Here is a 17,003-nt window from a genome sequence, read left to right as displayed (position 1 = left end):
GATTATATTACCTTGTCCAAGATGGTTGCACTTTTTGCGTATTCTGTTTTTGTTCCCCTACAAAACGCGCATTATTTGGTGCTTTCTGGCGAATATTAGGGAACGCATAGTATTTTGAATAATTTGAGTTGGGAAGAAGTTTTTCATGGTAATTGAGATTATTGAATGGTTTTTACATTTACAGCTCTTGTTCTCGGTAGACAAGAGAGAATCCGGCGAAGATTGCAACCACCATGTTTTACTATGTTCTATACATTTTTTTTCCATTGGGCTCACAGGTATCTTGGTATCTACAGATCACACACAAAAAAATGGAGATTTCTATAACTGTTTCTCTCCTCCCCCCTCCCTTTCTTTTTTTTCCTCTTTCCCTTTTTCTCTTTTTCTTTGTATCGTTTTCTTTATTTTTTTTGTTGAATCTTTCTTTCTACCGTATCAAAATAGTTTGTTTTTCTCTTCCTTTTTTTCAATCTTTCTCTCTCTATTTCTCTAACATTTTGTACGTGAAGCTTTCTTTTTTTGTCTCTAATTGGAAGATTTTCTAAATGTCTCTCTCCTCTCATTTGTTCACGACCGCTCTTTCTGAGATGCTAAGTTCTCAATTTATTAAAATTTAAATGTCTACGAGCCTGCTTTTTTTGCTATGCTGATCGATTCCGAAGATCTATTTATGCAAAGACTAATAATAATTAATCTACGAAACATATCTGTTCTTCACATCGTGTTTTTCTCCCTATATTCCTGAAAATTGCCTGATGCGGTACGAATTCCACGTTTGTATTTTGTATGTTGTAATTCCACGGTATTTTTATAAAGTAATTTTATTGACATAATCTTTTTCATAATTCACTATTTTTTTCTTGTTCCAAAAATTCTAAATATATGTTTAAATATATAAATATTTGATAAAGACACGAAAAAATTTTAAAGAATATTTTTTTGCTATATTCTGCTAGTTAAAAGAGAACAAACTATATACATGAGCCGTATTTTTTATTAAAATGTCGCGTGTAAAAGAGCTAATTTCGCTTGACGAAAGAGAGGAAGAAGAGAGAGAAAGAGACAAACGTGGAAGGGAGAAAGAGAAAAATGAGTGAGAGAAAGAGAGGGAGAGAGAGAGAGAAATAAGGGAGAAAAGAAGAGAAAATGTGAGAATCTGCGTGTATCTGATTATTTGGCAGTGGGGCGAAATCACAAGTTGGTGCTGCATTACATATATCCATACATAGATACATACGTACATACGCACACACACATACACACACATACACACATCGTGTTATAATGGTGCAGTGTCAATTTCTGTTATGGTAGCGGGATCTACAAATACTAACTTCTGTGCTTCCAGGTAGGCCAAGTCCAAGTCATTATTCCTTGTATATAACTGCGTTTTTGTACGTTCTGGGCAGAATAAGCAAAGGGAGATTCAAATATTTTAACTTTGAATATGTATCGCGTACAATATATTTAATAGTGAATTTATTTTTATATTTTAAAATACCGTTTTGTACTCTTCCTATTACCTAAGTAACCTAAAGCTAATTGTAGTACTTTCTCTATCTCTCCGTAAAATATTTGCTTGAACCGTACAAGACCAGTCTTAATTAAAAGTGAAATCGTGCAGCGTACGAAGTTAGGAAAAATCTCTAGTGGTTATTATTTTTCACTAAAAAACCTATTCACTAATTATATTTTTATAGTACGGGAACGTTGTTGTGTATAGTCGACAATAGGCGCATTACTAGTACTAAATAATAAAAACGCTTTGTGTGCTTCTAGAAAACCTCTGCGGATCTGCACGATGTCACTCGTCGTAATTGTGGAGTGGTTACATAATATATAGTGTGGGCATTTTCTTCTTTACGTTTGTACATACATAACGGACAATCATGGGTACTAAGAGAAAATCTCTTTTTTCTTTTTTTTAACAATATACTAAGATTGATAGTTGATGATTCACAATAAGATGGTTATGGATGCTTTTCAGCAATGTATACGGATGACACTGTGTAACACCTAACTCAGTATTTTCCAACTACGACACAATCGTACACAGCTAACGTGTACGACTATGTCGTTTTGTGCCCTTCCATGGACAATAAAGCTTTTTATTTTTACCATTTTTCTTTCTATGGAGTGATGTTTCGCGGTAGAGATAAACTTTAAAAAAAAATTCAAAACTTTTGAAAAAACTATGTAAAATAACTACCTTGCACTCTGGCGGTGAAGTAAAGAAACTAAGCAGTGTTTCAGCTACAAATTGACACAATAAGTCTGTTCTTTTCAGCTAAACTGGTTGCACTAGCTCAGAGTTTATCTCTTTCCTTCCAATGTAAAGTAAAAAAACATAGGCTCATATTATGAACTCGTATCTATCTCTAAATGTATTTCTAAAGTTAGAGACACAGATTAAATGTACATCTAAAATGAATCATATTTTTATCGCACATTTAGAGCTGACATCTATATCTTATTGTTAGATGTACCTCTAAAGTTAGAGGCACAGATAAATGTACCCAAGAGCACATTTATCAAAAGTGTCATAAATGTGGTTCAAAATAGGTGTTTTTAGATGATTATCGCTACAATGTGCACTAATAATACCCTCATATTTATCATGGCACATTCAGAGATAGATGTACACTCATAATATAGACCCCTCTAATTTTAGAGGCATCTCATCTAACTTTAAAGATACATCTAGAAGTAATGCGAGCTCATAATACGGCCCCCTCTAACTTTAGAAGTACATCTAGAGATAAATGTGAGCTCATAATGTGGGTCATAAATTCTGAACTAGTGCAGCCAGTACAGCTGAAAAGAACAGACCTTGTGTAACACTGGGTCATACAATAATATATGTAATTGTGTTGCGTTGCTGGAAAGTACCCTATAAGTCCGCAAATCGCGATTAGAGAAAAATATCCGCGAGAAATAGTAAATTAAAAATATAAGCTTGTTTTTTTATCGTTTACTCGCACGTTGAATCTAACCTCAAACTGGCTAATCAGATCAACCTGGCATCGAATTGAATACTTACATATTTTCTTTGTTCTGTAGGAGGCACGATGTTGCCACCACCACCTGTAGCAATATTTCCACCTGCGACCGCGATGCTGCCCCGCGCTCCGCCGCAATTCGCAACACCATATCCGCCACCTATCTTCTACTGGCCTTATCCTTCACCACCAGTTAGTCCAACCAATTATTACACTCCCGCAAATGTCGGCGGTATCGCACCGATTCCTCAACAGGCAGCTTTGGTAATTGCAATTTTATCTTTTCTTTATTTTATATAATGATGGTAAAATTTCAGAAAAGCAAAGGCAGTCCTTAATGACCTTAACATATGTCGTCAAGATCATTGTCATTGGGGTTGAGTCCAGTTTTTTAAAGTTTTATCATGAAAAAGATATAGTAATCTCGACAACATATATCAAACTATAACAAATTTTTTTTTAAGATACTTTCAAAGATTCTTTGGGAGGACAATGACCTTGACATATATCAAGGTCATTGAGACTGGCTTTACTTTTCTAAAGTTTTATGATGTTATCAAGATCCTTGTTGTTACTGTTTTTTATCTATATGATAAAATTTCAGAAAAACGAAATCAGCCCGAATAATAATGACCTTGACAATATACAGGGTGTCCCATTTTAATTTAGACACTAATATCTCAAATAATATTAAGAATACGGAACGTTTTCAACAAAAGTTGTTTGAAGGGGGACATAAGATTGTACCATTGATTTAATCTTGACAGGTCATTTGAAGGTCACGTAAAGGTCAATTTCTTTATTATAAATCCCTATTTTTTATTGCATATTCTTGTAGCTTATCTCAAGAAAGAGAACTTTCCAAAACACTACTAATATTAAAATATATTTTCATCAAGTACTCTTCAAGTTATAAAGTTTGAAGTTAACAATTTTTTGAGATAAAATGTAAAATATCTTGTAATATATTCAGTTTTCGGTCATTATTTCTTAATACTTTTATGCATGGAATGAGACCAATCAATTGGTGTAAAGAAAACACATAGTTGCTTTTAAGAAAACATGCAGTTGCATGTTGCAAATTAATTTTTTTAAACTTTTTAAATCTGTTTTTTTATGTTTTTTTCGAGAGATATTTGAGTGTCTAAGTTAAAATGAAACATCCTATATATCAAGGATATTGGGGCTGATTCCTTTTGTTTTATTTTAGTTTTTAGTTTATGAAGTCTTTAATTATTTTTTTTACGGGTGATCACTTTCACAACAATAGTATTCCTAAATAAATCGTATGATTTTAGTTGGCACCAGCCGAATGTCTACAATTAGCATCCGGGGCGACGACGCTGCCGACAACTACGTCTACATCGACAGGACTTGAGACGTGTCTCGAAACGTATCTACCGCGGGTAGAGCTAGAGAAACGAGTGGCTGCACTGCCTCCACCGCAGACCGAGTGCAATCCCTTCATCGAAGTTTTTATGGTTTGATTTTCTCGCCAACACATCTTTTCTTGCCAACGGCACATTCTCATCCTGCTTCCTCGTTAGGTGCGCATTCCCGTGTCAGCAATGTGTCAGCGAGAAATCGAACTAATCGTTGCAACATTTTACTCGACTCGTTTTAAAAAAGAGATCATTTTATTTCGTCAAAATATTTTACACGAATTCTCTCAGAATTATTATTTACTGTCAGCATCGTCGACGAAGGCTCACGATTTTTAATGTCATACACCTTGCTGACCTAGATTAATATATATATATATATATATATATATATATATATGTATATATATATATATATATATATATATATATATATATATATATTATATACATATATACGTCGTCTACGTGTATATGTGCGGCAAAAGTGCAAAAAAAGATAGATGCAATTTCGTTCTTCGCGTTTTTCCGAAGGAAAAAGCTTCCCTTGTAAATCTTTGGCGCACTGTTCGTTAGAATTGCGCATTTCTTTTCTAGTCTAGAGATGGATAGGAGCCGTTGTAGCGCGTTGCAACACAGCGGCGTCGTTCTTTTCTCGTCGTTTGTTCCGATTTCTCCGGGGATGAGACGAACCGTATATTGCATTTCCTTCCCATTCGATTGTCCTTTTTTTTCGTTGCTCTTATCTTTCTCGTTGTGATGACAGTGATTGATGATTATTTTCCGACCCTTCGTCATCAATTAATGCATCGAGTTCAAAGAACTCATGAAATGAAATATTCAAGTGTATTTCGCGTGAAAAATATATATACATATACAAATATACACATAAATTATAAACTTAAATAGATTGTAAATAATAATTTTATATTTGACGATCTCGCCGTATAAGCGATCGCATCTGCAACATTTAAAGACGTACAATAACAATGCAATAACACACTTGCAAAAGACGTAACGTCAATATAAATGCGTTTGATTTATATAAACAACGATATTTTTAGGAATCGATTTTCATAAATACATACTTATACAGAGTACGGTCAATTAGTTTTTTCCTTTCGAATATTGTGCGCTACTTGTTTACAGGTAGATATTTTAATGTTTTACTATAACATACTCATACAAAAACGTAAGAAAAAAAGATATATATCTTTTTTTCTTACGTTTTTACAAAAAAAATGTTTCATTTTAAGGGGACACAAGACAGTGTATCAATTTACTTACAGAAGGTACTACTTTCCAAAAATTCACTTTTTTATGGAAACTGATTTTTTTAAACAAAAGTTGTAAGTCTCGTCGAGACTTTATTTATACGTATTAATTAACGGTTTTTTCTTAATTTTTTTCATGAATTACACAATTTTGTACAATTATAAAATTAAATTATAAAATATATATTACAAAATATATATATAATATATATATATATATATATTAAAATAAATATATGTATTAATAATATAATATAATTAATATAATTAACAATATTATAATATGTGATAAATATAAGGCCAACTTATCGAGCTGAATATTCGAGATGTTCAGTCAACTACCATTTATTACATGTATAAATTATAAAACTACAGTCATTATATTAAAACTAACGCAAATTACAATCATTCTATAAACGTTTCGACCGCACGCGGTCTTCTTCAGTATAATTATTGAAATATAAATTCTTACAATTCACATAATATCGAAATTTAATTATAGTTATTCAGAATCAAGAGTTTTTGAGCAATTAACGCGTGTTTCAATCCGTCCTGTCCAACAATGTTCGCCTCGATATGATCCCTGATTTTGTTCAGATCTCGGATAGTTTCATCGTTAATATGCGAGAAATTAACCCGTTCCGTAGGCGCTGCGATTAATAAAAAATTTACCGATCAACGTATGTCCAAATTATAATATGTATCCCCTACAATTGGTAGTATGCTTACCTATCATCGTTCTGTTGTCCTATTATTATTTCTTGTTCGCTAATATATCCAAAATATCAAAATACGACTCGCTAAGTAACTCAGTATCTTTGTTTAAATTTAGTCCATTTTTTTGTTCCTTGATATGTAGCATCTCAGAAATGAGTCTTTTATAATAATTATTTTCGTTGTCCATGATCTTAACATTGTCCCAATTAACGATGAAACTATCCGAGATCTGAACAAAATCAGGGATCATATCGAGGCGAACATTGTTGGACAGGACGGATTGAAACACGCGTTAATTGCTCAAAAACTCTTGATTCTGAATAACTATAATTAAATTTCGATATTATGTGAATTGTAAGAATTTATATTTCAATAATTATACTGAAGAAGACCGCGTGCGGTCGAAACGTTTATAGAATGATTGTAATTTGCGTTAGTTTTAATATAATGACTGTAGTTTTATAATTTATACATGTAATAAATGGTAGTTGACTGAACATCTCGAATATTCAGCTCGATAAGTTGGCCTTATATTTATCACTTTGTTTTCAATATACGAGCGACAATTGTATTAATTTATTATAATATGTAATATAGATATATATTATATTACAAAATTATATAATTTATAAAAAAAATCAAGGAAACTCTTAACTAATACATAGACCCATATAGCACAACAAGATTGCAGCAGCATTGTGGCAACATTTCATTGCAATATTACAACATTGCATAAACATTGTAAAATGTTGCAGCAATCTTGCTGCAAGGTTGCAGCAACGGTAAAATGTCCGCTTTCAGAAATATTGTTCTATGACATTGCAGCAATAAAATATATATATGTAATATTACTATTGGATTATTGGAAATGTGCCAAATACATGATCGGACTGAATGTTCTGTACCTAATATTTTTTGCGTGAATTTTATTTTCATAATATTTCTGAAATGTTGCTGCAACGTTATTTAAACTATATTGCAAATTCATGCTTATATAATATTTCTACAATATTGTTATGCAATATACAATATTGCAATGTTGCTGCAATATTGCTGCAAACTTGTGTGCTGTATGAGATAGTTGAATTTTTTGACAAGAGCTACAACTTTTGTTAGAAAAAGAAAATTCAGTCTCTCTATTTAAAAAAAAAAGTATTGTGAATTTTTCTTAAAAGTTACGCTGTCTGTAAAGAAATTGATATTTTTGGTATATATCTCCCTTAAGTCAAACAAATGTTTGTCAAGAAGTCTAGAGAACAGGAGATCCGAATTCCAGTGGTGGGAGTGAGTCAAAATATGGTCTCATTTTATGGGCGCAGTTCGCGGTATGGTCGTCAGGCTAAAGCGGAAAGCACACACTTTTGCATAAGCGCATAAGCATATGCATAAGAAATTCGATTAGTTGAATTTCTTATGCATACGTTTATAGACCAATCAAGATTCTTATGCTTACGCTTATGCGCCTATGCAAAAGTGTGTGCTCCCCGCTTAATTCATGAACTATGGCGTGCTGGACTTCGCTTGTTTTATAAAAAAAGGTTTCCTATGTGAACTTTGTCGTTCCTAAATATCGTATATTATTTATTAATACTTACGACACCAAAATTTACATTCTGCTAAGATGCCAAGTTTATGTTCTTGATTAGGGCCTGAGCACAAAGATTGTCGTAGTCGTTTCCAGAGTCGTAATAAACGTACATCGGAGATGTAAATAAATGCACAATGATTTAGGCCGTATTCATATATAGCTGTTTAAGACTTTGGCACGTTTTCACGATATACGGCATACGCCACGACTTGTGCGTTAACCTACGTTTACATCTGCGATTTACAACGCGACTTATGTCATTGTTACGTTGCATTGTGCTTATACCCTTATATTGCACGAAACTTCGAAGTCCAGCACGCCGTAGTTCATGAATTGGCCAGCGATCATACCGCAAACAGCGTCCATGAAATAAAACTATATTTTGACTTACCACCACTGAAATTCTAAGGAGTTTGGTCTCCTGTTCTCTAATCTTCTTGCAAACAACTTTAATCCTCAGTTACCTCTCTGGGTTACGTTAACCCATATCAAACATGATTTTTTCGAAATTTTAGAAAATCACTTTTCATTTTTTCTTAAATATCTCGAGTCGTAGAAATCTGGTGACATTTGTACCGATATATGCTTTTTTCTTACTATCTGGCGTATCGATTGAAAAAAAATACTTCAAAATAGCTTTATTAGATCCAGAAATATAAACAAAAAAAGACTCTGGGTTACTCTAACCCATAAGTGGTAAAATAGGGTGGCCAAAAGTGAGTGGTAACTGAGGGTTAAGGTAGGACATTAAAATGACACACTATATGTATAATTTAATTTCAAGAATTTTAAGAGATGAGAATTTGAATGTGCGTATGCGTATATTTTATCTATCGTTAATTTTATCATTTTTTGCGTGCGAATTCGAATTGTGTATACATATATTTTTTTCTTCTTAAACATCCGATATTTCAATATGCATACCAACGTCTACGCGTTTTCTCATGCTAAATAATAGCAAATATTACAAAAGTCTTCCGTTATATAGTTTGTCGATTTTTCTCGAACAAATCGCGCGATTTAATATAATATATTTAATAATCCGCGTTTATTATCGAGATTCAGATATATGTACACCATTAATACATATTTTTAATCAATGATCATAGCATATATAGCATACAGTGACTTCTGCAATATATATATATATATACATATACGTATGTGTGTGAGTGTGTGCGTGTGTGTATGAAAATTATGATAAACCCTAGATACACACGCATGCGCGTTCGTAGAAAATGTCCTAAAATTTTAGGATAATAAAAGGCTTAAAAGTTTATTAAAAAAATTAAATAATAAAAAATATTTACGATTTTTTATATTTAGTAGTTTTTAAGACATAAGAATTTCTAACCTACGATTTGTCAGTGTTTTTAAGACTCCTGATCGACCATCTTGGAATTGTGATGTCAGACGAGAAAACACACGCTAAAAATTCTTAAATGCCATTTTAAAATAAAAAGATATTTCGATGAAACAGCACTTGGGATGGCTTTTAAAATATTTCTAAAACTATCCCTTTTTCCCTCTATAATAAATCAACAGCTATAAAATAATACTGTATGATAATATGATAATATGATGCCTGATTCGCATATAGCTTTGCACATACAGTCATTCTGCAAATTCACAAAGTCCGATATTTCAATTATTTTACAATTGTTGATTGGCTCAAGGGAAGAGAATAATTTTCGAGGTATTTTAAGTGTCCTAAAGCCATCTGAAATAGTATCATAATAGTTCATCGAAATGTCTTTTAATTTAAAAATGGGATCTAAGAATTTTTAAAGTGTGCTTTCTTGTCTCTGATGTCACAATCTAACATGGCCACAGCAAGGATCCAAGAGCCTTAAGATGATGCTGGAACCTATTCTATTTTACCGATAAAATGTTAATTTGTAATTTTGTTTACTTTCTATTGCTTTTATAAAATTAAAAATCCTTTTCAGGGATTAAAGTACATATGTTTATAAAGGCATGGATGTGATTATCTTTGATTTAAAAAAAAGAAAAAATTTCGAAAATTTGCCGACAAGTTGTCAGTTGAGATAAATATTTATGTTATTGTATATTAAAGTTATACAGTTTACAAGTACAAAATAAGCCTAGGAGAGTAAGAAGGGCGTGTGAAAGAATAGTATATTAGCTAACAAGTGCAGGGGATCGTAAATCGGTCGAGAGTGCGGAAGTTTGGCGCACGAGGCGAAGCCGAGTGTGACAATCCGCACGATCGGCTGATTTATGACCCGCACATGTTGGCTACGATATTGTGTGTGACCGGTCCGTGGAAAGGGAGCCCTTTCTAAAATCCCATCATGTGCGTAAGGGCGACTTTTCGCGCGCCGGTTGCACAAAATTTATGTAAAATATATACAATATTGAAGTAATAACAAAAAAGAGCAATAAATAAGTTCTCGGATATTGTATATAAAATTTTTAATATATGTATATATATACATATATAGATATATATATATATATATTTAATATTTAAGCAATAAAAAGTAAAAATAAAGTTACAAATATTTTGTCGGTAAAATTTTTAGACAGAGTCAGTTCCAGCATCACCTTATCTCGTTTTTTATCTCAAAAACTATTTCTTGAAATAAAAAATAACATGCGCTTTTATTATTTAATTTTTAACGAACTTTTATGCTGCAATCTCATTATTCTCGAATTTTGAGGCATCTTCTCTTCAAGTGTATGTGCATGTGTGCGCGTAAAAATATAAGAAGTATCGTGTTTAGTATAATAAATATTGTTGAAAACTTATAACGTCAAGTGAAAAAATATGGCTACAAGAAATTAGCCATTGTATAGCTCAACTACACGTTTAGTTTTAATTCATGAATATGAATTTAGACAACTTGATTCGTTGAAGTGCAATATTTGGTTAACTTTCTTCCTTAACTTTTGCGCAAAAGAAAGTGATGCCGTTTATTATTATAGTATCACGATATCAATGTTTCAAGTGTATATGTGCAATATTTCAATGTTATAAATATCAACTTAATATCGAAGTTATTTGCAGGTCTAAATCGTCATATTTACTAGGTCGTACAAATGAAAGCGAAGTAAACGTCTTAGAAAAAAAGTTAACAGCAAAAAAACTACCTTGAAATAAAAATTAACTAGAGAGATCAAGTATTCTTTTGATTAATGAACAACTATTTGACTGAGTTTTCTAGAATTATATTTGCATCATCAATCGCATTTGGTTCTTTTAAGTCCATAATATTATTTATTGAAATAAAAGTTAAAAATCTGTACATATTTATGTATATTTTTTTAATATGAAATATTTACTTTGTACGTTGAAGTACTTAAAGAATTGAAAATATCAACGCTATCAAAAACATAAATTATAATGTATAATCTATTTTTATCTTTTATATCCTCTCATTTTTTTTTTAACTTTTTTTACACAAGCTTTAGCTTCAAGCGTAGATAAACGACGTTTCGATATTTTTCTTTTCATTTATTCGACGTGTTTATCTCGGCATTTTTATTTGTACGATAGTCCATTGTGTTTCGTTTAAATACAACGAAATCACTAAAAATTATGCGAATAATTCGATTTAGTTTAGTGCATAAATTTCTGCTCCCTTTTTCTTTAATCTTTTATGATAATTTTGTGTTGTACGCATTTCTGATCAATTCTAATCTTGATGAGCATGATTCAGGCACAATGTTCGCGGGGCTTTGCGCGTTATTAGATACAAAAAATATATAAAATAAACAATATTCGCGGAGCTCGGTTTCGTTGTGTTGTCGTTACCATACGTGTGATCATGTGCACGGTTGTATGGTGCAATAATTTTATAATATATCTCTTCGTAGCAACTTGTGCAATAGAGAGATCAATCAAGGTGCTGCCACCTATTAATGAAAAATATTAAATGGTAAAACGATGACTTAAATTGATGACCGGTTCGACCAATGCTGAGTTTGCCAAATAAATATACACTTTTACTTTTTTTCTCTTTGACGATACATAAATGTATTATTGCTAAATTATATATATACATATACACACACTAGGTTCCCATTTTAATCGATTACGCCTAAAAACTTTTATTTTTAATTGTCCAACAAAGTGTTTTGAACAGAAGTTATTTAATTTGAAGGAGGATAGAAGATGATGTTATTAGTTATTATTGACTTTTTTCTAAAAGGCGCGCACTTTTTTTTTAAGGTCATTTATGTATTTTTTCAAAATTAAGCCATCAAATTTTTTTTTTTAAATAAATTGATTTCTCGTAACTTTCGACTTAAAAAAAGTATCGAGATTAGATAATCGGAAAATAAATAATATTGTTCGACATATTTCATAGTTTATGTAAAATTATGTCAAATTTAACTATAAAATATCTCATAAGCTTCATTTTTTGACCATTTTATCCTAATAACTTTTTATGCCGAAAATTGCGAGATTTTTATTTAAAAAAATTATAATTCTATTTTTTTTAATTATCTTTAAATGACCTTAAAAAGTGCTCTTTGGGAAAAAGTCTGTAGTGCCATCTTCTCTCCTATTTATATCCCATATTTTTAAATCAAACATAATTTATTTGAAATATTTTGTAATTAAAAGTCAAATAGTTTTTGGGTGAACGATTAAAATAGGATACCGTGCATATACATGATATACAGAATATCCCATTTTAAATAAAACATTGCTACTTTTCGAAAACCAAGACTTCCATCGAAAAACATTTTATACGAAAGTTGTACTTATCTCTGTAATCAAATCAGCCTTGTATGCACATTCTTATTCCAGGTAAAAATATTTTCGAAATTTAGAAATTATCATTACGTTTTTTAACAAAACCACAATTTTTTTATATAAATTGATTTCATAATATTTTACGTAATTGGTAGAATAAAATAGTCGAAAAATAAATGATTTACAAGATATTTTATGTTTTATTCTAACATATTTTAACAAAAAATATAAAATATCGTAATTTACTAATTTTTCGATAATCTTGCTTTATATGCACTTGTTTATGCACTTGTTATGAATAACAGTGTAATTGATATAAAAAACAATGCAAAATTAATACCTAATCAAAACATCACATACTAATGCTCAAGCTCGTATGACAATAAAAACAATGATAAATTATTAAATTAAGGCCATGTGTAACGAGCAATACGATATTATTTTATTATTGAGAAGAAAATTCTTAATTTGAAATAATAATTATACAAACGTTTCGAGCTCTACTTGCTCCTCTTCAGTGCGCAAAAAAATAGTAATAATAAATAACGATAATAAATAAATACATAAAATTCTAATAAAATCCGCAATACATAGTCAATATAAGTTATATAGTTGAGTCATAGTTAAAACGCAAAATATATTTACAATGAATTGAGACCATTAAAATAGTTCAACAAAGTAAGAACCCAATTAGAAGCAGAATGATTCGTCCGGTTATTCGTAAAATATATTAGAATTATTAATAAAAACTTGGAGTGACACTTATACATTACTCCAAATGAACCACTTATCGTTATTTGACGAAAGTCCCTCGATCTGGTAATGATTATGTTCATCCTCTCCAAATTATTTGATATTTGTTAAAAATTGTTCCGAATAACTTGAGATGACGATGCTTCTAATTGTTGTTGGCCTTATTGTTAGTACTTGACTGTCAAGTCAAGTATATTATAATTTTTTAAATAAAAATCTCGCAATTTTCGGCATAAAAAGTTATTAGGATAAAATGGTCAAAAAATGAAGCTTATGAGATATTTTATAGTTAAATTTGACATAATTTTACATAAACTATGAAATATGTCGAACAATATTATTTATTTTCCGATTATCTAATCTCGATACTTTTTTTAAGTCGAAAGTTACGAGAAATCAATTTATTTAAAAAAAAAAAAACTTGACTGTCAAGTACTAACAATAAGGCCAACAACAATTAGAAGCATCGTCATCTCAAGTTATTCGGAACAATTTTTAACAAATATCAAATAATTTGGAGAAGATGAACATAATCATTACCAGATCGAGGGACTTTCGTCAAATAACGATAAGTGGTTCATTTGGAGTAATGTATAAGTGTCACTCCAAGTTTTTATTAATAATTCTAATATATTTTACGAATAACCGGACGAATCATTCTGCTTCTAATTGGGTTCTTACTTTGTTGAACTATTTTAATGGTCTCAATTCATTGTAAATATATTTTGCGTTTTAACTATGACTCAACTATATAACTTATATTGACTATGTATTGCGGATTTTATTAGAGTTTTATGTATTTATTTATTATCGTTATTTATTATTACTATTTTTTTGCGCACTGAAGAGGAGCAAGTAGAGCTCGAAACGTTTGTATAATTATTATTTCAAATTAAGAATTTTCTTCTCAATAATAAAATAATATCGTATTGCTCGTTACACATGGCCTTAATTTAATAATTTATCATTGTTGATATAAAAAAATTTTTATTTATGAACAGTTATTTTTAGAAAAAGTATGCAGTTGTACGTTTGCAAATTGCAATTTTTGTTTTAATTACAAGAATGTTTCTTAATTATTTAAAGCTTATTTTAAAAAAATGGAATATCCTGTATATAAGCAAAAAGAATAAGAGAAAGAGAAAGAAGAAGTAAGGCTGATAGATAGTAGAGAATGTAAGCGGACTGTCGATAATCACAATCAAGCATTTTTATAAGAAAGTAATAAGAATGTTTAATTGTTTGCAGTCTCGTTTTTCCATGAAAAATTCACTTAGTGTTGGTGAAACTAGATATATACAACATGTTTACTTGAACTCGCACTTTATATTGACACTAATGAAATACGATTCAATTATTTTTATTGATTGCAATGACACTACGATATTTACGTCCTTTTAGGTGTAATGTGTGTGCATTCGTAAACAATGAAGGTACTAGCCGATCTGTGTGTGTGTATATATGTGAAAACCTCTTATATATACATATAATAAAAAATTGTATGTATGTGTTTACACACAACACTCAAAACATATATGTACACGTACAGACAAACACACCTATAAAAACATTTTGCAATATTGTAAGATTATATCTATTGATTTGTTGCGCTTCAAAGTGCAAAATCGAATGGAGCCGTTTCCACTGATACGTAAATTAGATTGAAACCACATCGAACACGACAGAATTTTCTTCGTCAATTATTTAACATAGGAAGAATCTCCCACATCAGTGTTTGTTTCGACGGTTTAAAAAAAACAGGTGCGACGAATGGAAACCTGATATTTAATTATGTTATTGATGATATTAATATTAATATATTCGATATATATTGTTTTGAAGTTTGCTCACTATTCTTTTTAACATCCTATCCAAAAAATGTATTTTGATCATTTCACATATTATATATTTGTATGTGAAATCGCTTATAAGACGTATTTCACAGAAAATGGGAATAATAATGGAAGGATAATTTAAAATGTGAAAAGATTAGATATTTATAATTTTTCATGTGATTGCTTTGATTTATTTATTTCTTCAGCATATATACGAAATATATATTGAACATTATAAATTTTCTCACATTTCGTTGACAGATATGTATAATATCACATGTATACATATATCTTTTTTTTTTTTTTGAGAATCTCACAAAAATTCTCTCGCCAAAGAATCTTTATGTAGCAAAAATTTAGCTAGAATCTTATTTATTATTGTGCAGCTTGTAAAAAAACGATTATCGCTTGCAATTATTTCTAAATCTACGTGTATGGACGGATAATTGTATTAAAAATATAAAAAAAACTTTTCACTAATTGTAAGAACAAATTTGGTGAGATCACCTTACTTAAGAAGAAGCAATCATAACGTACGTTCTCTAAGCGATTGGAGCGCCATCTCTAGGCAGGTAATGTAAAACTATGAAGAGTATCTTGCTAAAAGAGGAATCTTACTAATCTGGCTGTTCGGAACCAGTATAAACTGTAAATATCCCATGCATGCCGCAAAAAGACTATAAAAATGCGCAGACACACATAGAGGGATCATCACTCTCTGTCAAGAGATATGGACTAAAAAGAAAGAGATAAGACGGCGCGTATCTTGGCAAAATCTAGAAAAGCTTTTACATGATGAAAATATAATCTTTTAAACGCCAGAACACAATCGGATCTATTGTGTATAAAATCCATACGTTAAATATATTTGCTATTAACGCACTTACGAGTATTTTATAATTATAACATACTCAATTTATAATTCGGTGAGGCTTTCATAAAATATACACAATCTTATAAAGTATTATTAATCTTTATACTTTTAATACGCTTAAATACTTTTAAGAAAATCATATATAACATATTGGACGTATTTTTGGCAGTGTAATATTATTTGCAACATAATCTTTTGAATTCGCTGCTTTTGGTAACTGCCAATTTTTCTGATGTTACTAGAATACGACATATCTAAAAATAATTAAAAAATTTGTTCGTTTTTCTTTGTACAACTCTTACACTTAAAAAAGAAAACTTTAGGTAGATCATATATATGTATATAAAGACAAATTTAATTTTTTAAATATTGGATTTTTTACTTTTTATTATACATTCTTGAAACTAACGTCAAAATATATAATTTTCAAACTATAGTAAAACCTTTTCTTATTTAGAATTTTCCAAGTTACATATATTGACAATTTTACAATATTTTCAACATATATTTCGGAAGTCACACGATCAAATAATACTTAATTCTCTTTCTCTTTATACATATATATATTATTATTTGTTATCAACTACTAATTCATTAAAAACATGATATAATTAATATTCTTATATACTGTTACTGATATCCTAAACATTAAATTATTTGCCGAAACAGACCAAAATACATGTGCGTGCGCATTAAAAAGAGAATGAAGGGGAAAAGGAAGAAGGGGGAGGAAGAGAGAGAGAGAGAGAGAAAGAGAGAGAGAGAAAGAGAGAGAGAGAGAGAGAGAGAGAGAGAGAGAAACTGTCAAATAGTTTAACAAAGAGCAATGAGATGATATAATACTATTTTACGAAT

General features: G+C 30.4%; 1 protein-coding gene across 1 annotated transcript; it reads left to right on the top strand.

Annotated features, from left to right (window-relative positions):
* The first annotated feature begins 35 nt into the window (after positions 1-35).
* Positions 36-15,280, top strand: LOC114935061 (uncharacterized). The gene is made up of 3 exons (XM_029307822.2): positions 36-1,893; positions 3,061-3,263; positions 4,298-15,280. The coding sequence occupies exons 1-3, from the start codon at positions 1,890-1,892 to the stop codon at positions 4,484-4,486; spliced, it is 396 nt and encodes a 131-aa protein (XP_029163655.1). The 5' UTR covers positions 36-1,889; the 3' UTR covers positions 4,487-15,280.
* The last annotated feature ends 1,723 nt before the right edge of the window (positions 15,281-17,003 follow it).

Source organism: Nylanderia fulva, unplaced genomic scaffold (genome assembly GCF_048542155.1).
Source record: "Nylanderia fulva isolate GAGA-0341 unplaced genomic scaffold, ASM4854215v1 Scaffold88, whole genome shotgun sequence".
Lineage (NCBI taxonomy): Eukaryota > Metazoa > Arthropoda > Insecta > Hymenoptera > Formicidae > Nylanderia > Nylanderia fulva.
The sequence above is the reverse complement of the archived record's forward strand: the minus strand, read 5'-3'. Positions and strand labels throughout refer to the sequence as shown.

Coding starts and splice junctions, on each gene's coding strand:
- LOC114935061 (XM_029307822.2), top strand. Junction 3,264..4,297: donor TTCCTCAACAGGCAGCTTTG/GTAATTGCAATT, acceptor GTATGATTTTAG/TTGGCACCAGCCGAATGTCT.